This window comes from Labeo rohita, unplaced genomic scaffold (genome assembly GCF_022985175.1).
Source record: "Labeo rohita strain BAU-BD-2019 unplaced genomic scaffold, IGBB_LRoh.1.0 scaffold_94, whole genome shotgun sequence".
NCBI classification, from domain to species: Eukaryota; Metazoa; Chordata; class Actinopteri; order Cypriniformes; family Cyprinidae; genus Labeo; species Labeo rohita.
Window position 1 is genome coordinate 146,571 of NW_026129898.1, and position 25,421 is coordinate 171,991.

Genomic DNA, 25,421 nt, shown 5'->3' on the forward strand with positions numbered 1-25,421 from the left:
CTCTGTGTGTTCATTATGTTTTCTTATTTATTTATTTATTTTTATTTATTGTTTGTTTGTTTGTTATTAAAACTATCTTTGCAACACACAAATAATTCTGTCATTTTAAAATGTATTTTTTTATATTTAATAAGGGGAATCTATCGGTTAAGATAGGATACAGCTGCGGCTGCTGGGCATGCACACATCAATATTGCAGAATTTTTGTCACGCTAAACAACAGTAATTACTGTATTTGCATTATTCTAATGGATAGTTTTAGGGTTGGGGTAGGTGTAGATGTTAAAAAAAACACAATCTATTAGGTAGAAAAAATTATTTATTGTTAACCGAATCTATCCCTTCAGCCGAAATCTGTCATAAATAACCATAAGTGTGACGAGGGATAGTTCACCCAGAAATGAAAATTCAGTCATTAATTACTCGCCCTCATGTGGTCTCATGAATACCTTTCCACAAGCAAAAAGAGTAAATAAATAAATAAGTGGAGAGAAAAAAAAATAGTATCATATACGGAATGTTGAAAATTATGTGTGGGCAAAATATTTAAGATATAAATTAATATGAATATACTGATGGAAAAATACTGAGCTATGTATGTATGTATGTATGTATTTATTTAACATTAAAATGTATTAAAAGCATGGTAAGGCAGGACTTAGGGGGCTGGGGCCCCTGGGCTTGAAGTTATGTTGGGCCCCATACTTATACACTGCAACTGCAATAGATTAGTATTAAGTAACACAAAAAGCACAAAAATTAAAATATGCTTTCAGGTTGCAATTAATATGCAACATGTCTAGCCATAGTCATTATAATACAATAAACAGGATGTGTTCTCTCAGTTGAGAGATCAAAACCCTGAAATAACACTGAGCAAAAAAAAAAAAAAAAAAAAAAAAAAATTCCAGAAATGCATTAGTATTGTAACGGGGGAATGAGAGGCGAGAGGCAAGCGGATCCATACGCAAGCTTTTATTAAAGGGGCGAGACAAAGACATGGTCGTACAGGCAGGGTCAAAGCAGGAGCAGACAGGAATATCACAGGCAATCGTAGAGAATAATCCAAAAACGAAAGATAGTCCAAAAAGGCAGGCGGCTAGACAGTCGAAAACGAGATAACCAGGCGGGAGAACAAAACACTGGGAACTAGGAACTAGAAACTAGGAAACGCTAAACAATTGGAAAACACTAACAACAATCTGTGACATGAACCGGGAAAGTCCGGGGCTTTATAGGAAGCCTGATTGGTCACGGGGGCTGACGCAATCAGTGCGGTGGAGGATGGGAGATGCAGTCCGAAGTGCAAAGTAACAGTCAGAGTGCAATGAAAAGGTGAGAGTGACATCTGGTGGTGAGCGGTCCGCAGAGCACCGACCAGATTCGTGACATAGCACCCCCCCCCACACCCCCCCGGCTTCCAGACGCTCGAAGGGAACAACAGTCCAGCGGAGCGGCGGGGCGGGAGCGAGACAGGGCGAGGGCTGGAGGTCCATGTGGAGGGCCCGGTAATTGAGGCAGGACCGATAGAGCAGCAACCCTCCAGGGCGGGGCCGGAGGCGGAGCAGGAGGCGCAGGAGCCCTCCACGGCGGAGCAAGAGGCACAGGAGCCCTCCAGGGCGGAGCCAGAGGCGGGGCAGGAGGCGCAGGAGCCCTCCAGGGCGGAGGCGGAGCAGGAGCCCTCCAGGGCGGAACAGGAGGCAGAGCAGGAGGCACCGGGGCCCTCCAGGGCAGAGCAGGGACCTGCGTCATGGGCTGGGACCTGGGGAGAGCAGGGATAGAGGAGACAAACAGAAGAGCAGGAGGGGCAGGAGCCCTCCAGAGCAGAGCAGGAGGCACCGGGACCTTCCAGGACGGAACCGGGCAGAGCAGGAGGCGCCAGGGCCCTCCAGGGCTGAGCAGGAACCCGCATAATGGACTGGGACCTGGGGAGAACAGGGACAGAGGAGGCAGACAGAATAAGGGGAGAAGCAGAGAGACCAAAGTATAACGCCGCCTCTCTAGGAGGATCTACAGCCGAAGCTGACACCTCAGGAGGCATTGGCGCGGCTTCTCCAACAGGGAAGGCCTCTGGAGCTGACTCGTGGTCAGACGGGGCCTCTGGAGCAGACTTGAGACCAGACGGGAACTCTGGAGCAGACTTGAGACCAGACGGGACCTCTAGAGCAGACTTGAGATCAGACGGGACCTCTGGAGCAGACTTGTGATCAGTTGGGAGCTCTGGAGCAGGCTTGAGATCAGACGGGAACTCTGGAGCAGACTGGTGAACAGACATGGCCTCAGGGGTTGATTTGTGAACAGACGTGGCCTCAGGAGCTGACTCGGGAACAGATGTGACCTCAGGAGCTGAGTGTGCAGCCCACACACACCAGAAGGCCACCACCATTATAGGAAGAGCAGCGGCAGGTGACAGGACATCATTAAAGAAGGGTTCTGACGATGTTGATGGTACTGGGATGTTTGAAGATCGCCCTGACACTAGTGGTGGGTCCACCACGCTGGTCTTCATGACTGGCCGTGCTGGACGAGTTGTGACCTGATTCTGGGCGGTCAGACGAGACATGGTGAGGCTCTGGACCATCGGGCGGGACGTGACTTGACTCTGAAACAACAGCAATACCTTGACTTGGCTCAATAAGTGCTGCTGTGACTTGACCTGACACGTGAAGTCCAGCGATGATTTGACTTGGCCTATGAGGATCAATGGTGACTTGACCTGGTTCGTGGTGACTGGCTGAGGCCTGACTTGGCTTGTGAACATCAACTGTGACTTGACTAGGCTCATGGAGATCTACTGTGACTTGACTTGGCTCGTGAAGATCAGCTGTGGTTTGACTTGGTTCTTGGAGATTGGCTGTGACTTGACTTGATTCGTAAAGATCAGTAGTGAACTGACTTGACTCTTGGAGATCAGCAGTGACTTGACTTGGCTCATGAAGATCAGTAGTGACCTGATTTGACTCATGGAGATCAGCGGTGACTTGAACTGGCTTGTGAGGATCAATAACTTTACTTGACTCAGGAACCACGGCTGTGACTTTGCTTGACTCAGGAACCACGGCCTTGACGTTGTTGGACTTGGAAGCTTGACTGGACTTGGAAGCTTGACTGGACTTGGAAGCTTGACTGGACTTGGAAGCTACAGCTTTGGCTTGACTTGACTCTGGAACAACAGTCGTAGCTTGACCTGGCTCAGGAGACACGGCTGTAACTTGACTTGACCTAGTATGAACAGCTGCTGTAATGTGACTTGACTCGTGGAGAACAGGTGTGACTTGGCTTGACTCATGGGGAACAGCTGTGACCTGGCTTGACTCGTGGAGAACGGCAGCTGTGTCTTGACTTGACTCAGGGGTAGCCGCCGCGACATGAAGGAGCGCCACTTTAGCTGCCCATACCGACATTAGGGGTGTGTCCAGCACGTGGGCCATCATGGCCACCAGTGGCGTCTGGGTGCTGACCACAGGTTCTGGAGTGGCAGCCATATTGTGGAGTGGCTTGGAGACGGCAGCCATCTTGTGGAGTGGCTTGGAGACGGCGGCCATCTTGTGCAGTGGCTCTGGCATGGCAGCCGTCTTGTGCAGTGGCTCTGGCGTGGCAGCCATCTTGTGCAGTGGCTCTGGCGTGGCAGCCATCTTGTGCAGTGGCTCAGGAAATATGGCTGTAACTTGACTTGAGACAGAAGCGACAGCTGTAATCTGACTTGACACAGGAACAACAGTTCTGGCTTGATTTGAAACAGGAAACAAAGTTCCAGCTTGACTTGACACAGGAAACACAGCTGCAATCTGACTTGACTTGGAAACTTGACTTGACTCAGGAAATGCAGCTGTAAATTGACTTGACTTGGAAACTTGACTTGACTCAGGAAATGCAGCTGTAACCTTAGATGGCTCTGGTATGGCAGCTGTGACGTGACAGAGCTCGGTTTTCGCCGCCATCTTGTGCACGGACTCTGTTGTCGCCGCCCTGGCATGAACATGCTCCGGCGCGGCCGCCATCTTGTGCACGGGCTCAGCTGACGCCGCCGTAGCATGGGCACGCTCCGACACGGCCGCCATTTCACAAGCGATCCAGGCGGAAAACGTGTTTGTGGGATCGTGCTCCGGCATGACCGCCAATTTACGAGCGGGACGCGCGGTCGCCACTGCCGCGCCATCGCGACAGTCGAAAACGAGATAACCAGGCGGGAGAACAAAACACTGGGAACTAGGAACTAGAAACTAGGAAACGCTAAACAATGGGAAAACACTAACAACAATCCGTGACATGAACTGGGAAAGTCCGGGGCTTTATAGGAAGCCTGATTTGTCACGGGGGCTGACGCAATCAGTGCGGTGGAGGATGGAAGATGCAGTCCGAAATGCAAAGTAACAGTCAGAGTGCAATGAAAAGGTGAGAGTGACATCTGGTGGTGGTCTCCGCAGAGCACCGACCAGATTCGTGACAAGTATTAAAATATTAAAAGTTGAATCTGAATAACAAAGGCATGTTGACCATCAACAATCAAGGGAAATCACTATCAACAAAATCCAGATGGAAGTTATGTCAAGTGTAAATATAACATTTTAATGTAGTAATATTAAATGGTTGCAAAAATGAAATAAGCTCATTTTTAAATATAAAACTACAACTGCCAGTAGGTGGCAGCAAGTGAATGTCTTAATTATTTGAATGCTTATAGTTAAATGAATAATCAGGTAACAAGGTGGGTGGGCTTAGACAATAGACATGAGAGTACATGGCAGGCAAAAACAAAACTAAAGCCATGTGCAAAACAGGACACGAACCTGCAGCTAATGAGAACACTCATAAGCCGCATGTTCACACTAAACATGACAAACAAGAAAGCATGCAGCCAGTGAAAGACACAAGCTGCGTGCAACACAGCACAAGACAAAACAAGAGAGAAAAAAAAGAAGGTGCAACACGTTCACACTCCCAACTCGTCACATATTGACGTTTGGTCAGAACCGTTTGGCATCACTTTTTGACACACATACAATTTTTTATGAAACAAAAAGCAGTTACAAGGTGAAAGTTTGTAAATGCTTTAACATTTTTATACAAAAACTTGTATTTTGTATATCTCCCCTCCAGTGTATACTTGAAGAGTTCAGATGCAAAAGCTAAATCCATCTGACATATTTCTTTAAAATTAGCATTTCTTTCTGGCTACTTTGTATAGTTTTCTATGTAAGTACTGGTACTTCTGACTGGGCTGAGGCTGGAATTTAGCGAGTTTGAAGTAAAAGTATTTGATGGACGTGTACTATGTGTCAGGAGCATTCACTCAGTATCATTACCTCATTTTTGACCGAGATGGCATGCTGATTGGATATTGTTTCGTTTCATGCGATAATCCACACGTTTGACCTCGGGGTTCCCACCAAACCTCAGGATTTCTGATTGTAAATATTCAACATGTTGAATATGATCGGGACGCCTCCGGCATTCTTCCGAGCAGATTCAGTCACTCTTAACACACCTCACACCACAGGAAAATCTGATAGGATAATCTTTAGAACCACCAAGATATTTGGACATTACTTAGGATTGTCGGAAGGGGAGAAATCAACCCAAAATCAGCCCGATTATCTTATGATGTGTGCCCAGCTTTAGGGACATAACTATGTCCTTTGGCCTTTGCAGTCGTTGGTCCGGACTCAAGACAAGAAGTGTTGACTGACAGCGCTTGCAAGTCACCCATTCATTTGACCAATGCAGAGCTAGGAACAGGGGTTGTTAAGGGGTTGTCCAGGGAGCCAAAGCTCTTACACAGCGATGGTCTACCCTGATGCAAAATCACCATAGGCGTCAGGCGTGGAGTGGAACAAGGTGACTGCACCCAAAAAAATAGGTGATGAGCCATCCTGTAAAGGGAGTGTGACCCGAGACCGCCTTGGTGATTGATGTAAACAACCACCATCATGCTGTGTGACTGGACTAATACGTTTTGCCCCCTCAAGGCCGGTAGGAAGGATTTCAGGGCTAGGAAAACCACCAACATTTTGAGGCAGTTGATATGTAAGACTTGGTCTGGGACTGACCAGGAGCCGAACACTGGATTGCCTTCCAACGGGACACCCCAACCCGAGGTGGAGGAGTCTGTTGTAACCACCTTCCATTTGGAGGTCAGACCCAACTGTACACCTGTTTGGAACAGGCAAGGGTTGTCCAGGGAGCCAAAGATCTGACGCAGTGATGGTCTACCCTGATGCAAAATCAGCCCAGGTGCCAGGCATGAGGTGGAGCATGGACTTTGAGCCAAAACTGAAGAGGACGCATATGAAGCAGGTCTAGAGGTATTACAGAGGCCGTGGCCGCCATTAGGCAGAGTAACCTCTGAAAAACCTTTAAAGGACATGTCGTCCCCGGTTTAAAGGATGTTGCTAATCGCTGAATGATTAGAGATCATTCCAGCATGATCCAGGCCCGCATTTGGGCAGAGACTAAAATCATTCCCAGAAAGACAGGTTGCTATCTGGCAGTGTTAATTTTAACAGCAAATTTTGATTTAGTCCTAGTCTTAGTCTTTTGACTAAAATGCCACTTGGTTTTAGTCACATTTTAGTCATCTGAATTGTTTTAGTATTAGTCTAGTTTTAGTCAACTAAATATAACAAGATTTTAGTCTTCGAAACCTACAGTGGATTTAGTCAGCTAAAATCTAATGGATTTATTTACAGTGTAATCCAATGTATTTATTAAGCATTTCTCTAAAATTGCCAAACTTATTGTATAGGTTAGATATTAAAGTTTTATCATGCTGTAAGGTTTACAGAACCTCAGACACTTTGATCTTCTGAGACAGACAATACACACACAGTGTATTAAGATATAGACATTTGTTTCCACATGATGTGAGAAAAGTCCCTATCCACCTATTCCTTCCATCCACTTCCCCTCACCCATCTCCTCTCACTCAGCTCACTTAGACTGGTCAATAGCATAATATAATGTTCTACATGAATACAAGTGATATCCATAGTCATGTTTGCTATCATTTGAACTGTCACTGTGTGTCTGGTACAATGGTCTCATTCTCACAAGAAGTAAACTAAAAGGTAAACAGATCCTAAGAGTTCAGAGATTTATTGCTCACTGTTAAGGTTGTACTATTTCCCAGTGTCTTTCATGCAAAGTACCATCTGTCCCCAAAAGGTGCAAACGATCAAGTCTAGGACTTGATCAATGCAAATTCAAATTGTTAGTTCCTGTCTCCATTTCGGGGGATGTCTGTCTGGGTCTGAAGTACTTAAAAAAGTGTAGCAAGAGGATCAGGGCGCTTTCTGTAGCCAGAATGAGCCGATGGTATGAAGTGTGTTGACACACTTTGTACTATGTATTTTTCTCAAGTCAGGTATGCATCTTACTCCTAGATTCATCTTGGAGATTTCTTGTAATGATTTGATATCTTTGAATTGGCTGTATAATTGGTGTAATACATATTTACCTGACTTCTAATAAATTGTTACATTTGATTTTATTCTGACTTACTCTGAAATGATTTTCTCAAGTAGATTATGTGAAGGCGTATGTTACCGCAAATATGCGTCCAGGGTTAAGTACATACTAGATCTCAGGTTAGATGGAGCATGGGGCACATCAGGTGAGATTCTAGATTTCTGACTTTAACTGCTTGACATTAGTTAAGTTGTTATGCAGTTGCATTAACTATGGGGTGCTAGACAAAATACTACTGGAGTACTAGCATGGTTCGGGCATATTTCATTGTACTAGCCATAACCTCTGGTTACTGTTTCAGCTTTATTCAAGTTGTTATATAGTTAGACTAACTATAGGTGGCTAGATAAAACACGATTGAAGTATTAGCATACTTCATAGTGCTAGCCATAACCTCTGATTTAGTTTGAGCTTTAACTAAGTTGTTACATAGGTGACTGTAGGGGGGCTAAACAGAACCACTATCTAAAACCTGACAAGCATGAGGCGGTCTATTAAATAGTTAGCCATAACCTCTGACTAATGATCCGACTGGAGGGTTTGTGATCATGGGGCCCATGTAAATCGGCCGACATGAGGTACCCTGAGCGACATAGATTCCTAATGAAAGAGTAAATATAAAGTAAAGAGTTAAACAGAATAAGCAAATGTTAGAATAATAACAGTTACAAATGGAGAAACAATCAATTCGTTTGACAACCTAAATTCGAGGTCATAATAAAATGGAGTCAGATTAGATGATAAAATGGATTCAAATTTAATCTAAATTCAACAACTTTGCGCGCTGAAAAGACCGAACACACAAGAAACCTTCATCCACCCTTGGATACCTCCATTGGGCCAATTGCGTGGACCTTACAATGCCTTTATATTAAAATTAAATGAAACCACTTTTCATTAAGAAACAAGAACCTGGTCTTCTTTTCAATGAAATTCCAACTGTTATATAAGCTTATTGTGCATTCTTTATAACAACTTGTTTACCTCACTCTTTTAAGCAGACATATTTATTTATATAAATACATTTAGATTAATCTTTACTAGGGCTATTAAAGTGTTTCATTCAAGAGCAATGAGTGATTTTCTCTTTCTTTTGTTGATTGATTAACATCAATGCCAGTGACATTAGTAAATAAATTAGGCTGCTGTCCCTTTAGAACCGAATGCACAGATGCAATGTACTGATACATATCTGATAATCTCCCAATTGTTTACGTTCACCTAAGACATTTTCGAGTGCGTTTACATGAATAAACGGACAATTCACCATCATTTTGTGTGTATTTCTCCCTTCATAAGACCTGAAAGAGACCTCATCCCTCCCCCGGCTCTTAATGCATTGTGTTACCTTCTGGAGCATCAGTGAATGTTTTAACCTTTTGTGTAGTGAATTGTCCTCAGTGTGAAAAGATGTCAAAATCATACAGTCACTGTTGGAAAGTGTTCAAATATGTAAAAGATGCTGGAAAACTGAAGAATCTGCAGGACCTGGAGGATTTTTTTCTGAAGAACAGCAGCAGTTTAACTGATCAGAACAAACAAGGGACTCATGAACAACCATCACAAAAAAAAAAAAAAAAAAAACATAGATCATCCAGGTAACCATACACAGTATTAAGAACCAAGGGTTCCGAAACTTTTGCAGGGGGTTATTTCAATAACTACAGTTTTGTTTTTTGTTTTTTGTTTTTTTATGTAAAATATCTTACTCAGGACAGCACTAAATAGGAGGGTCAATATCACTGTAGGATGCCTTTTGGTATCCGGTGCAAAAATAAACAAATTTGCAATGATCACATGATTAATGCATGTTCACATTTATTCTAAAACTAACATCTTACTCCTGATTTCTCTCAATATGGGGACAAGAGAGCTTTTAATCAATAAATGGGGGCAAAGTAACTAGCGTTACTTATTTGAAAAAAGTAACTCAGATATTTTCTTGTCAATTAAAAAGTAATGCGTTACTTACTAGTTACTTGGAAAAAGTAATAATATTACATAACTCGCATTCCTTGTAATGCGTTACCCCCAACACTGATGGTGTGTAATATTAGGCTGTTTATATTCATAACAAAAGCATTACTTGGGTCTTTAGATACATTTTCTAGATTTTTATTTATTTATTTATTTATTTATTTATTTATTTATTTATTTATTTTTGTGTAGGGTGCGTGTTATCTTGCTATCTCACATCTGGACAACAGATTTTTTGTCTCTTCAGTGGCGGGAATTTCAACGGCTGAGGTTGGCCTTGGGTTTGCTATAGCCCCAGGGCCCTATGTGTTCTTAATCCGTGCCTGGGCACATGGTTTATTTTACTATTGCTATGCTGATGGCGCACAGCTCTACTTTTTATTTCACCCAGAGGATTCCATGGTAGCTGCACAGAAAGAAAAAGAAAAAAAAAAAACATTTTCACATCTTACATCTTCACCTCCCATCCTCTCTGACAGTACAGCACATTATTTACTACAACATCAAGAAGATCAGGCCCTTTCTAAATGAGTAGGCTTCACAACTTCTAATGCACGTGCAGTCGAACCTCTAAAAATGATCCAGACTGGTCTTCAATAAGGCCAAGGTAACCCACATTACACCTCATCAAAATACAGATGCTTCTGTTCATAACAGCCACATGCTCTGTGCCCTTCTATCTCCACTCTCTTAAGACTTCACATCCCATCCAGAAGTGGAAAGGCACAAACTTAATTTACAGAACAGTCACTGTTGGAAAGGGTTCAAATATGTAAAAGGGACTCCAACCCGCAACCTTTCAATTACAAGCCCAACTCCCTAACCATTAGGCCACGGCTGCCCCTCATCTTGTCAAGCAAGATCACATTTAAAAGAAGCACTGATATATCTTTGCATTGAATCCAGTTTTAGAATGCAAGTGAAGTTCACACTTGACAGAGATATGTTCTACAGTTTCAATTTCAGTCTGTTCAGTTTCAGTCTTTCTCACAGGCTTTTATTAGCTTATTAAATTGTATAACTGATCACTTAAGATTTTCATAGGCAGAGTGGTGTGCGTTTATAGATCCCCGGAGCTTCTGTTTTTTCTATCTTGCTATTACTCTCTGTTGTTTAAAGTGATAAAATATATCTTTATTCCACCAGATTTCTGACATTTTCCATCAAACTAATCTGATTGATCTGATCGTTCACTTCTATTCTATAACCGCGAATGCAATGCTGTGCTGTGCGTTAACATTCTGTTTAGCTGGTTAGCCTGCCATTGGTTCCTTTCTAGTTTCTATTCGCGTCTACTACCGTTTTCCTTTTTTCTCTCACCCCGTTGTTTTTCTCCACCTGACCTTCTCTTCACAAGTTCTTCAAACAACAGTGGTGAGTTAGAATCGTTCTACAATCATGGTGAGTAATGGCTTCTTCCCCTGTTATTGCAATTTGCACCACCTGCTACATGTATAACTAATCTATCTCTGTTGAGGGATTCACATGTGATAAAGGCAGGGAAATATTTAGTCTAACAGAAAAGGTTTCAGAATTAGAGACACGCATTCAAACTTTAATTGAGGATAGTAAGAATGTGAGGGCTTTGGATGTGACTAGCTCAGAGAGTCCTGTACATTGCTCGGTTCTGGTAACTTCGCCTTTGCAGCAGGGCAACTGGGTGACTGTGAGACGGTATAGTCGCGGGTCAAAACACCGCTCTTCCGTTCCGATCAGAACATCAAACAGGTTCTCCTGTTTGAAATTGGGTTATTAATTGGGTTATTTTGTCAATTTCTAATGATAACGTAGGGTAAATAGCTCCATACGCTTTCCATCTAACTAAGCCCTCCTGAACATTGCCATGCCTTTAGCCAAAAATTAAATGATTTTACACATCAATATTTCTACAGCTGACTGTACATTTGTATTATATACCAAATAGTTGTCGTCTGTTATAACCTTAATGTTACAGAGTGTGCTGATTGATCAGAAAGGCAAGAATTTCATACTTATTAATGTTCAGTGTGATACTTTAGATTATTTAGAGATCTCATTCTTTATTTGGGTCTTTACATGTTCCCATTATTTTATTCAGTCTAGCATTATTGATCATACAGCATTTATTTATTTATTTATTTATTTATTTGAGTCTTCATTTAGGTATGAATTACATTTTTGAGACAATTTTATAGATGCCACCTCAGCTGAAGTCATCAAATCTGAACATTGGAATGCAGTGAATCGTGTCTTTGCATGCACTTGCCTTTGCAATGTCCTGCATTTGCATGCATGTGAATGCAAATCAATGAAATGAAAAGTGTAGTGTGACCGGCTCTTTACTGCTACAGCACTGGCACATTGATTGCAAACAAAGTGCCCATTGTGGAGAATTGTGCTACAGCAGTGCTCACGTATTAGCCTGTAATTCAACTGAGTTTACATATATTTAGAAAGGGAATAATAAAGATTGTATTTATTTTTGATAAAACAGTTTAACAAAATTAATAATTTGTATATTCTATACAAAATGGCAATTTCAAACAGTCAGTTTCATTAACATACAGACCGAAGTTCACTTCTAGTGTGAACAAAAGAAGGGGAAAGAAAAAGTGTGATGTGTATTATGATATGTATCTATATGAAGTATAGGCCTATTTACAAGCCACAATCCTAGGCTGGACAGTGTGCAGGCCTGTAAGTTTGTCTTAATGACAAATGTCTACATTGTCCAGTCTAACATGAAGGTGAAAGTGATGTGAGAATCAAAGAAACCCATGACCCAACTCTGACTCTAAGCCACAACTGCCCCACAAAGACAGAATATACATGAACAATGATTTAGGACAAATATGATCTAATTTAATGGAAAACCTACTTATCTGTTCAAACACCACTGTAAACCACGGCTTCATTGGGTTTAGCTGCCAAGGTTTCGTAAGGTAAACACAAAGCAACAAAAATGTATTCATTTATTGATAACAAATTATAATCCTTCCACCAAGCATTGTCTAGTTCTTCAGCTGTGTTCAGCAGAATGGTTGCCAAGCAAAAGAGATGTAGTGGTGCAGTTATACTGATAGCATGAGGTTTAATTATTCTTGATTTCTCTCAACTTGTGTGCATTTCCTGGGCAAGTTGGAGTGAACTGCCGAATCTTCATCAGTCACTGTGGAATTTCAATTGCAGTACTGAAGAATGCAAGTACAAGACACATGAAAGTACCAGGATGTGTTTGATATCGAGGATGCATCGGATGCAGAACAGGTTTCTCTCCCCCTTAAAATCCTATGCAAAGCATGCTGGGAAATAAAGCTTAAGTTACATCAATATCAAAAATAATTTTACCTGATGGTTCTAATTTGCCATACATAATTCATTCTAAGGGATAACACATTATAGAGAATTAAATTAATAAAAAGCAAAGAAGAAGAAGATCATTTAGGGTTTTTTGTTTTGTTTTGTTTTACTCTCTCACTGGCATTCTTCACATAATAATCTTCAAAAACTGCAAAGGAAAGGGGAAAAATCTATCACTGTGGGTAAAAATACAGTTGATACATACTTTAAAAACAATCAAACTGCATACTGATAAAAGATTGGCAGAATTGTGTTCTGAGTCTTCAGAATTATGAAGTACAATATTATATAACTTACAGTACTTATATCTGATGTTGTAGGCAACAGGTCCTCTGATATTGAAGCCAAGGTAGAAAGACACCTGGCCTTGTTTGCACACACTGGCCCGATCGTGAGGGGTGACCTGAATCTGTTTCTCTCCTGTAATGGCAAACACTTTATGATCTCTGACCTGACCATTGATACGCTGAAGATCTTTGATTTCTTCACTTCCATCCCCTTCTGTGAGGCACTCCAGATCAGTTTGACTTAATTTCAAACCTGTTTTATAAATCCAGTCTCTGCAAACCTTTGTCTTTCCCTAAGAAGAACAGAGGCACCAGGTAGCGACCGTGAAGGTATTTCTGATACTTGCTCTTGTATGAATGACTCATATTTTGGACACACTTTTCAAGGTTGGGAGGTTTGGATTGCTGGCTGCACATCATCAGGCCAAAAGAGCAAAAGGATCAAGAGGTAAAACTCTGGTCTTCTGTCTTGCATTTCTCTCAGCCAAAGTTTCTGTAACTTGGCCTGAAACTCTTTGATTTTTTCAAACTGCTCACCAGAATCACTCAAGACGATGTTGGCAAGAACGTAGAGAACGATTTGGGTTTCATTTTCTGACTGGGGTTTTTCAATTGTGCTCAGATGTTTTTTACACACACTGATGTCTGATTTTAAGAAATGAACAAGTCCTCCAAAAGACTTCTTTTTCTTCTCATTCAGGATATTTTCTTCATTCTGAGTTTGCTGTGTAAAATAGTACATGTAGCACTCTTCAACCTCTTTTTGAATGTAGTCTGGTTCCTCTTCTTTAAAGCTCGGTTTTGAGAATGCCAAGTACCATTCAAAGAAATCATATTTCTTCTCAACACGACTTCTGAGACCATTGATGAAATCAAGGTATTTTTGTTCAGTGTGTTTCTGGATTTATTAAAGACCCTAAATCATCAACCTCCTTGCAAACCTGTAGAAAACCAAAGCGGCCCCTGTTATTGTATTTGGTCTTAGGGTTTGCTAACTCATCTTCAGCTGCTTTCTCTTCATCTTTAAATGCCTGAATGGCAGAGCGTGCTATGGCCAAACGCATCTCTACGTTAATGTCTGAGGATGGCTTTCCAGTTTCATGCAGCAGGTGGTTTTTGTGAACTTGTCCCAAAGTATCCCTGATATGTGAATTTTTGGGATCTCGTTTAATGGCCTCTTCTGCCCATTTTCTTGCCTCCTCATATTTGCCGTCCTCTTTAACCTCAATGTAATACAAACGTGCAAGTGTTTGAGGATAAAAAGGGTCTTCCGAGAATAAATCTGAAGCCAGCTTCAACAAACAAATACATTGTTTAACAGTATTTTCACTTTTATCCATGATGTCAAGGATTAATTTAGAAAATGTTTCCTTTTTTCACGAGACGCTCAAGTCTTGTGACCAACATGCTCTTGCAAATCTGTCCAGAATTACTCTCCTTTCCATTTACCAAGCTGTTCAAGAAGTCCTGAGCGATGTCAAATCTTGTCACTTTGTGCTCAATTAACATTTTAAGACATGCATGAGCAATCATTGGATGTGCCAAGCGTATGTATTTGACTTTCTGATCTCCTTCTGAGAAAATGACTATGAGATCCATGAACGGCTTCATTATAGTTTCCAGTGTGGGGTTTCCCTCATCGGTCGGCTGCTCAGTCTGATCCATGAATTCCTCACAGAAAAGCTTTGACAGGTGTGAACCTGGGACATATGAGTTTATCAAAGCCAAAAAACTGAGAAGTCTTGTGCTGCTGAACTCCTCATGATTTTTAACATACTTTACCATTGCTTTTGTGATCAAGTCCTCAGCATCTTTTTTCTGGAAACCTCCCTGCATTATGTTAAAAGCATGAAATGTCTGTGACATTTCCATGTGCTTCTTCTTAATCTCCTCCTTTTTCTGAGCAAACCTCTCCTTCTCCTCTGGTAAGAGCTCCATTTTCACATTGTCTTTTGCTCGAACAACGCTCTTGCTAACAGCGTTGATAATGATGAATGCAGGATGGTCAGTTTGATCAGCACGTTGAAGTTTTGACTGCAGACTCTTTATTAAGTAGCGTAGAGGCTTATCATCTTTATGATCCAACAGAAGAAGCACAGTGTTTTGGTGTGTTTCATATACTCTGAACAGTTCATCTTTCAGAGTCTCTCTCGCAAATTCATCTTTATTTTCTGCGATATCTGTTTTGAATGGTTCTGTCAGGGTTTCACATGTGAACTCTTCTCTCAATTCTGACAGTACCTCCCTAGCTAGTGCTGATCCGCCGCTGTCTTTGTGATGAAACAGATTTATGGTCGTAACTTTCCAATGGCCTTTTTTTCTGTAGTCGGATCTGTTGCAGAAGTTTTTCCTTGAATTTTTTTATTTCCTCTTCAGAGAGTTTTGGAGGAAGAATCATTGTGTTGGTCAGAGTGAAGTCTGTAGGGATGCAGTTCAAAATGATCACAGCTGGAGTCTCAGTATTGATGCGCCTCTTCTGGATTTCATCAATCAGGTCTTCCCAGATAATATTCTTGATAGGTAGATCATTTATTTTTTTCCTGGTGTCCAGTAACAGCAGCACAGTTTTCCTATTTGGTTTTGTGTGTTTTTCATTAGACAACAGAAAAAGGTCCACCACTTGTTTTGACAGCTCTTTGGTGTCTAAATCTGAATCGATCACTCTGGCACATCTGAGATCTTTCCGGAAATGCCAAAGCACCTGCATGGCGAGAGTTGAGCCTCCACTGCCAGACTGGTACCGTAAGGAAACATCAGTAATGAGACAAGGTTTATTAGTTTTTCTCTTAATTAACTCTATTAAATCATTAAAGCCGTCTCTCTTGACCATCGGTGAGTTTTCATCCTCCGCTAAATTAATCCACTTTAGTGGGGCTCCTTTAAGAAAGTCAGCCTCATGCTTCTTAGCTTCTTCAGGGTCTCCTGTCTCAAAAATATCAGAACATACAATGTCGAGGCATGATAGTGAATCTCTAAGTTCAGTTGGAATTGTGATGATTCCATTTTTAGATGAAGGTATGGAAGACATGGTCAATCCTGCATTCGTTTGGTCAATTAATGTATTATTGTTTTTATTAAGATGAGGAGGTTTGTCTGAGGAGCATCTGATGATAACTGATGACGCTTCCTGTCCTTTCAGCAGTGTGGAGAAAGAAACTCAGATACCTAGCAGAACGGGAGAAGTATAATTTCTCACTTCAGTTAAAGTAATTGCCAATTATCAAGTGAACAAATTTCAAGTGAAAAAGTCCTTAATGTCAGGAGTATATGCAGTGCTTGAAGTGGAAAAAAGAAGTGCCAGTACTCACTTAAAATTATGTGATTGCAAAAACCTGCTTCTTTTCATTTTAAGGTATTGACTTCGTTAAAATGCATTCGAGTGCCCGGTCTCATGAAAATGCGTATAAATAACACGATTTTTTGTTTCTATTCGGCATGGTTTTCATACGCTGAAATTGATTTGGCGTGCATATGATATGCATGCGTTTGTCGTGCGTATAATAGGCCGTTTTCGCGTGCATTTTATAGCCTATGCATCTACCCCACGCATTTTCATGAGATCAAGTGACAACCCCTGAGGTAGACCAACTCCGCTTGCATCCATTACATGAATTGTCGAGATGAGATGACTCCTCCTGGTAGTGTGCTTTATATAGTGCCAAGCTTTGCCAAGAGCGAAGTTATAAGTGTGGAATACACAGGCTTGGTCCTGCAGTCGGTGTTACAAGGCAAATCAATTTAGTTGGACATGGGACGCTACATATCTGAGGGAGGCGCCACGCTTGACGCGACTGAAGCGGTGCGGAGCGCAGGAGTCACGAGACGAGACTGATGAGAAATGACTGGTGGCGGATCCAAAAGCCCAATATAACTATTGTTATGAATGAATCACAAATTAAGCATTCGTTTTAAATAAGGAAAACCTTATTTATTTGGGTTACAGCGCAAGTATGGGCTAGGCTTCGTCTTCTTAATTTTGTTAATAAGATGTTTAATAAATACGAATTTTCCATTGTACTACTTAATGACTGATCTGCAATATCAATGAACCACAAACTGAGATCGTTTTTGAAGGGGAAATCCATTATTTGCGTTACAAATTTTAATAACAAAATTGTCACTTTGTTGTTAAAACTTCAGTTTCATATATGTGAATATCTTAATGGTATGATTTTATTGTGGGCCTATACAGTGGCAAATAAAATGGGTAAATACTAAATACCACGGCACATCAAGCACTGAAATATAAAAATAAAAATAGATTATTAAAAACAGTCATCAGAATTGGTATTATGGCTTTATCAGACCTCACTTAACATTTTGTGAAAATCAAGCTCAAATGGAGTTTTTGACCAGCAAATGAAGATTTTTGTGTTTGTGTTTTGTCTGTCATAAGAACAGCTGTATCTGAGGCAGCAAGTGCATCGCATTATGTGCTTTCATCAATGTACAGGTTATACATTTTGTTGTAGTTATATGGGCGCTTAGTTTTTCTTATCGTTTAATACACTTGGCCAAAATCTCAAGATATAGCGATGAAGGTCTTTATTCACAGGATATTTAAAACGTAGCCCAAAGTATATTGGGTACAAATAGACGGCCAAAGTTTAGACTCTTCTCCGCTAAACAAAAAAAGAACATTAGCCTGTACAGACATAGTGTTTGTCGGACAGCCCTGGTGGCCTAATGGTTAGGGAGTCGCGCTTGTAACCGAAAGGTCCGGCAGGTAGATATGCGCGGATGAACTCAAACGTCACCCGAATCCGCAGCTTCAAATAAATTATCCATATATTTTTCTCTGATTTAACGCACCCGATCGTCATTTACAACTATTCTAATTCTTAGTTTTGCATGATGATATTGTAACGCGCGTTGTTTCTATATGCGAGCTTCACAGTTCTTATCGCGCGCTGGCTCGTGAGTTCTTGGCTTTGTTGCAAGGAGGACACCGACAGGGAGCTCGGGAAGTCATAACACTTGATTTATTAAACATGAGAAAGTGAACATCGTACATTAGCCACATCCGATTGCACAGTGCGAGTCATCTCTCCCTCTACGCTCTCCCCAACTGTGCACCAACTATTTTCTCGCGAGCCTAATCGCGGATCTCTGTTCTCGCGATATTATCACTACGTCTTATTTAAAGTTATAGAACATTCGTTTTAACCTTCAATTTCACTCCCTACAATATGATGAATGGATGGTTCATTCAACAGCAGATTGATTCAGCTGATCTGCACATCGCTGCACACTTATATAAGCTTAATCACTCCTGTTTTTAAGCAGGGTCGCCGCTCCTTAATTATTGCCGCCACTGCTTCAGAATCAGTTGCAGGCTGACCAGGGCTCTAGACTCATTCTTTCCACGGGTCGCTCATTTGCTCAGTTGGTAGTTTTTTTTTTTTTTTTTGTTTGTTTGTTTTTTGGTTACAACTTTAAACAATGCATGCTGATTACCTTTTATCATGGTGACGAAAGTACTTAACCCTTAAGTTTTCATCAGTAGTATTATTTTTGGTTTGCATTTTGTGCATGGGAGTTCCTCTTTTGCTATAAGTCGGGCTTCAGACGCTTTCACTTTCGAGTTCGCGATCTTGTCACGTTTTACAAGAAAACATTATTGTCTGTTTTGCTTACATATATACACCTTTCACTTTTTAAGCTCGGTAAAGTTAGCTTTTTAGCCTAAAAAAAAGTTGGATTCATTGGTAGCCTACTCTTTATTAAAAGCATAACAACAATAAAACAGGCTATAAACGAATAAGATGAAGCATGGCATACACCACACGCTGAATTAGCCTAAAAATTACAGAATGTTTAGGAAAGACTGAGAAATCAAATAAAATTAAAAGAAAGCCTTAATAACGTAACGTGAGGTAAATAACAGCTTTTCAAAATGAAAACAAAAAGAAAAGTGAAACTCTGTCGGTGACAATGCTTGCATGTTTATTTTTCCACAAGTATACCAACATGTTCACCTTCTCTCTGTTTAAGAAGCTTTTTTTTAACTTTACTTTAGCTTGAAAATTCCTCGTTTCCTCAATATTCGAGTCATTTTTGCCGCGAGCTGCGCGCACCTTTGCGCTCCTGTTGACTCGGCTAGTGGTATAAAGCAGACACTACAACCGAAGCGATCGCACTGAATGTCACTCTTTACGTGATCAGTGATTTCTGACTCCTGCTGCAACGCGCGCTTTATAGAGCAGAAGCTTTGGAGCAGCGCAGACCATGCACTCGCACAAATGCGACCACGTTAAATTTCAGCTAAATAAAACATATTTTGTAGAAGGCATTACGTTTTGGTGGCTGATTGGCATAGACAAATAACAGTTTGATCATGCATTGCTAGTGCTGATCAGGCAGGCCTTTGTTCACCTTTGTTCACTGATGTGTATCCATGATTTCAAACAGGGGCGGACTGGGACAAAATTTTAGGCCAGGAAATCTCACACTCATGCAGGCCATCCCATACCCCCACACCAAATTTTGAAACCATGGGCAACATATATATATTTTTTTTTGTAAGACCATCATCATCACAAATCATTCACAAATTTTCTTGAACCTGTCACTTTTTCATCAACACATCTCCACCTTGTTGAAAAACAACCACCTCATTCGTTTGCACATAGTATAAGCCTACATTTATTTCAGAAAAATGTAAGTATTATGGGCCACGTATTATTGTTTTAGCTTGACTAAATGTCAAAATGAGTACAATAATACATCTTGAATATATCTTTATAGAAAAATCTTAAAACTAAATATGTTTTTGCATTATCATGGGTCGTGTTTTGTCCCAAGAAAAATTAACCATGGTATTATTAGGCCTATGGTAAACGTACAGTAACCATGTTTTTTGGCAGATTGATTACCATTTGTATAACCAGAGTGTTACTACAAATACCACGGTGAAACTATAGTTTAGCAAAACCACTGTTAAGTTTCATAAGGGTTGTGTTGTTGCCTTAGCTCCCTCTGAACCCGTTTTAAAATGATGTGAAAATTCCTCTTTTAAATTTCTACTCTTTACAATTGTAATTGTTTATTTAACTAATTGTAATTAAATGTTATTTTCGCAGTAATTGACTGCTCCTGCTAACATCTGCCAGCATTTTAATGCTTAACTAAGTAAACAAAGGCAAAACTACAATAATCTATTTACAGATGTGACTGACCTGCATTTTAAGTCCTGAACAGGACAGTTTTGCCTCTCTGCTCCACCTGGGCACTTCCACTCCACTCTCGAGTCTCGCACATGGTCTCGCATCCTTATGGCGGACACGCGGAAGGCGCGCGAGGGGAAACGCGTTGCCAGTCAAGACTAACCGATTCGTCCCAACAAACATGAGACGTCCACCCGACGTGCAGATCATGTCTATATTCCGACAAAGACGTTGAAATGACGTCGTTTGGACGTCGTTTGCTCAGTGGGGTGATTCATGATTCATTATAGTTTTATTATTGAATGGCGAATTCCGAAATAATCACTTTAGTATATTCGACAGGCAACAAAAACCACAACAACAACTAAAAAAAAAAAAAAAAAAAAAAAAAAAAAGATCGAAGGGCAGCAGGCCAAATTGGCTGCCAGGCCACCGGGAAGTCTCCCGGTGCTCCCGATGGCCAGTCCGCCACTGATTTCAAATAAGAATCCCCCAGTGGCTTTTTTAGTGCAAACCATTAACCCAAATTAAATACTTGAACATTAGCTAAAGCCCAAATTAAGCAAAATTATGCAAAGTTGAAATCATTGTCTGACAGTTAAAAAATCCCATCTGCGTCCCTGCTTTTAAGCCAAATCCACGCTAAAAAGAATAACGTTAACTGACATCTGGACGTGACTCTCCGCAATCTCTGATGAAATCGGTTGGGTGTTTGAACGTCTACTGGATCCTTGGACAAAAGTTCACAGGGGTTCACTTAGTTTAAAGGGGTCATCGGATGCTATGTTCACTTCAGTGGCGGACTGGCCATCGGGAGCACCGGGAGACTTCCCGGTGGCCTGGCAGCCAATTTGGCCTGCTGCCCTTCGATCTTTTTTTTTTTTTTTTTTTTTTTTTTTTTTAGTTGTTGTTGTGGTTTTTGTTGCCTGTCGAATATACTAAAGTGATTATTTCGGAATTCACCATTCAATAATAAAACTATAATGAATCAAGAATCACGAATCGGTTAGTCTTGACTGGCAACGCGTTTCCCCTCGCGCGCCTTCCGCGTGTCCGCCATAAGGATGCGAGACCATGTGCGAGACTCGAGAGTGGAGTGGAAGTGCCCAGGTGGAGCAGAGAGGCAAAACTGTCCTGTTCAGGACTTAAAATGCAGGTCAGTCACATCTGTAAATAGATTATTGTAGTTTTGCCTTTGTTTACTTAGTTAAGCATTAAAATGCTGGCAGATGTTAGCAGGAGCAGTCAATTACTGCGAAAATAACATTTAATTACAATTAGTTAAATAAACAATTACAATTGTAAAGAGTAGAAATTTAAAAGAGGAATTTTCACATCATTTTAAAACGGGTTCAGAGAGAGCTAAGGCAACAACACAACCCTTATGAAACTTAACAGTGGTTTTGCTAAACTATAGTTTCACCGTGGTATTTGTAGTAACACTCTGGTTATACAAATGGTAATCAATCTGCCAAAAAAACATGGTTACTGTACGTTTACCATAGGCCTAATAATACCATGGTTAATTTTTCTTGGGACAAAACACGACCCATGATAATGCAAAAACATATTTAGTTTTAAGATTTTTCTATAAAGATATGTTCAAGATGTATTATTGTACTCATTTTGACATTTAGTCAAGCTAAAACAATAATACGTGGCCCATAATACTTACATTTTTCTGAAATAAATGTAGGCTTATACTATGTGCAAACGAATGAGGTGGTTGTTTTTCAACAAGGTGGAGATGTGTTGATGAAAAAGTGACAGGTTCAAGAAAATTTGTGAATGATTTGTGATGATGATGGTCTTACAAAAAAAAAAAAAAATGTTGCCCATGGTTTCAAAATTTGGTGTGGGGGTATGGGATGGCCTGCATGAGTGTGAGATTTCCTGGCCTAAAATTTTGTCCCAGTCCGCCCCTGGTTCACTTTTTCATGTTGTTTGAACATTATTGTGTGTTGGCAGTGTATGTACAAATCTACCCTATAATGATAAAAATCCATGCAGCGGTTTTTAATAAATCTGTAAAAATAATATCGGGCCGTTCTCAGATGCCTGTCGTTGTGGCGTCACACCCACAGAGGCCACTCCCATAATAGTTGATTGACATGAGCGTTTTACCTCAGATCAGCTGTCACAGTCCGCCCTCTTTGTTTTGATGCCCGAGCAGGGATGTAAGTTAGACAAGAATATCTCTGATTGAGCGATTGCGGTGTTGTGTTGCTGGATGTAATAATGAAAAGTGGTCGTCATTTACTCCCGACATCTGAGCCGCTGAAGATGCAGTAGATTACATTTGTTTGTGAATGGAATGCGCCTCCTGATATCCAACTATGTTTGAGCAAATCATTCGTGATCCAGCTCCACTTACAGCAAAAGTGAGTATAAGGGTTTTTTTTTATGAATCTTTGCGATCGCCTTTCCTTATAATGTGGTAGTTAGGAAGTTTAGCGGCTAAAGATGATTTTTGCTGAGCTCATTTTGACAAGGTAAAAAGGGTGTTGTTTTTCAAAATAATTGAGAATTTTTAATGAAAGTATATTAGAGACTTTTCATTAAGACCCTAAAGAATCATATTAACTTGTGGAAAATGGGCATCCGATGACCCCTTTAAGAAATTTCTGACAGTAAAAATTATTTTCATTTTTTTAGGTATTGTTTTCGTAATGTACCGATTCAACTTAGTCAATAATAATTATTATTTTACTACTGGGCTTCGACATGCTCTCGAGTTTGAACAGGCTGGTGCGGGTGCGGGTGCGGGTGCGGGCGCATCAGGCGCATCAAATATATTTCAAAGGAAGCTGGCGCCACGGTGCTTACGTCTTTATTGGGTGTTTTGTGCGAATATTTGCATTTATTCACATACGACTGAATTAAATGGTGGCCTGTCATGATTTTGGCTAATGCAGGACACTACTGAATGATGCGCATCAGAGGGGATTTAGAAGTGGGTATACGCAAAGCCGACTGATAAAGAAATGGGTATACGCAGGTTCTGCACTACACCTCTGCATATTACCCTACTCCGTAGCATTAACACAGGCATAATCCCTTCAAACTTTATCTGGAATGTCAATTTTTCTGTTACAACTTTTCGAACAGGCGAACACACACAGACACACGCACACACACACACAAATAAAATCGTTTTCCTGATGTATTTAAAACAGGTTCATATTTTAGAAAATGTAGTTAATATTTGCGTCATTATTGATCTATCTCATCCACCCGCAAACAATCAGAATGCATTTTTTCATTACCCGACCCGCGGATATAACCGCCATCCGCGCATCACTACCGGCAGGGATTGAGGGTGGAGGCAGTGAATAACCAGCGCTAGAGCTGAATTTAAAGCTGAAATTATTCAATAATTTTCCTCCACAAAAATATGTAGCCTAATCTTGGTGAGTAAAGTTTTTTTTTTAATTATAACTAAATACTAATAGAGTCTTAAATGCATAATGTAGACAGAATATATAGGCTAATGTTGGCATTATTCTCTTATTACATTTCAGATGCTATTCACCGTCGTGTTGAGGCCAGATTGTGGAGAGAAGTGGCGAAGCAAATCCCGCGGAGCTTTTATCTTAATTTCGTTATTGCCAAAACCTTATCTTAATTTAGAACTTATCTTAATTTAATTTAAGAAAGAGTCATTTTTATTGGCGCGTTGGCCTATTTATAGGCTAAGTGTATGCCTATTTAGAGTGAGATGTTAAGATGTTACAGAGGACTTATTTTATTTATTTGTTACAAGTAGCCTATAGCCTACGTTAGTCATTAATAAATTATGTTAAAGCATGTATTAATTACTTATTCTTGACAAAAGGCAAAAGAGCTGTGTGCTTCCGCACATTTGAGTAATGTCGGGCTGTACACGGGTTCGGGCTTTTAAAAAGCTGTCAATCAAAATATACTTGTCGGGCTCGGGCCGAATTCTGTCGGGCCTAACTTTTAAGGCCCGATTACAGCTCTAACCAGCGCTCTCTCCACCCTCAATACCACGACTGAGGTGAGTCCCTTGAGCAAGACACCGATCCCCCAACTGCTCCCCGGGCGTTGCAGCGATAGCAATGTGGCTGCCCACTACTCCGGCTGTGTGTGTGTGTGTGTGTGTGTGTGTGTGTGTGTGTGTGCGTGGGGACTGTCAGAAATGCATTTTTGCAACATGTTGACTGGTGTATTTTCACTTCAAGCACAGAGTATAAGTAAATGAACAACGTGTACTCTTTCATTTACCAGAGTTACGCTATTACATCCATTTTTGCATAAATAGGAAGTTAAAATAACATTGAATTACATAACAATTTACTTCCACTCATTAAATTATTCATAAACTATTAATACTATTGGTGTTAGTCAAATATAGAAAGCACATACGTATTTTACTTACAACATACTTTTAAAAGACAATGAACTGCATAAATAGTCTTACCGTTAATGTGCAAGCATTCAGTGGCTGTAACTTCATTTAATAGCAGAGAGTGAAACATATAGGTTTATATAGCCCTGGAATGAGTCATCAAGTTCTGCCACCTTTGTGTCAAACCGGTTACACCTAAAGATATGTGTATATGTGTCAAAAAAGAGCAAAAAGATCAACAGATAAAACTCTGGGCTCCTGTCTTGCATTTCTTTCAGCCAAAGTTTCTGTAACCTGCCCTGAAACTTTTTTTTTTTTTTTTTTTTTCAAACTGATCACCAGAATCACTAAAGATGATGCTGACAAGAATGTAGAGAACAGTTTAGGTTTCACAGTCGGTCTGTGGATTTTCAGTTTTACTTTTATATTGTTAAAGCACACTAATTTCAGGATATGAAGTAGTTATCAAGTTCTGCCCCCTTTGTGTCAAACCGGTTGCACATAAAGATGTGTATGTGTGTGTGTGTGCGTGTGTGCACCTGCTATTTATCACGTTATGGGGACCAAATGTCCCCACAAGGACAGTAATACCAGTAAATTTTGACCTTGACATTTGTGAGGTCCCCATGAGGAAACAAGCTTATAAATCATGCAGAATTAGTTTTTTTGAGAAAGTAAAAGTGTGCACAGTCTCCTGTGAGGGCTAGGTTTAGGTGTAGGGCGATAGAAAATACGGTTTGTACAGTATAAAAAACATTACACCTATGGAATGTCCCCATAAAACATGTAAACACAATGTGTGTGTGTGTGTGTGTG

The 25,421-nt window shown here is 40.6% G+C and overlaps 1 protein-coding gene and 1 long non-coding RNA gene across 2 annotated transcripts in view; both read right to left on the bottom strand.

The window, feature by feature from the left end:
• Positions 1-12,053: 12,053 nt before the first annotated feature.
• LOC127162460 (uncharacterized) overlaps positions 12,054-25,421 on the bottom strand; it is a 37,500-nt gene continuing 24,132 nt past the window's right edge. Inside the window, exons 2-3 of the long non-coding RNA XR_007827355.1 lie at positions 13,081-13,234; positions 12,054-12,931 (exon numbers count right to left, since the gene is read on the bottom strand). This is a non-coding gene — a long non-coding RNA (uncharacterized LOC127162460). The remainder of the gene's footprint in view (positions 12,932-13,080; positions 13,235-25,421) is intronic.
• LOC127162437 (sterile alpha motif domain-containing protein 9-like) lies at positions 15,316-24,737 on the bottom strand. The gene is made up of 2 exons (XM_051105227.1): positions 24,678-24,737; positions 15,316-16,235 (listed from the first exon to the last, which is right to left on the bottom strand). The coding sequence occupies exon 2, from the start codon at positions 16,096-16,098 to the stop codon at positions 15,316-15,318; it is 783 nt and encodes a 260-aa protein (XP_050961184.1). The 5' UTR covers positions 16,099-16,235; positions 24,678-24,737.

What these genes read in the sequence shown, in the direction of transcription:
- LOC127162437 (XM_051105227.1), bottom strand. Translation starts at nt 16,098, where the DNA reads ATGTCTTCCATACCTTCATCTAAAAATGGAATCATCACAATTCCAACT.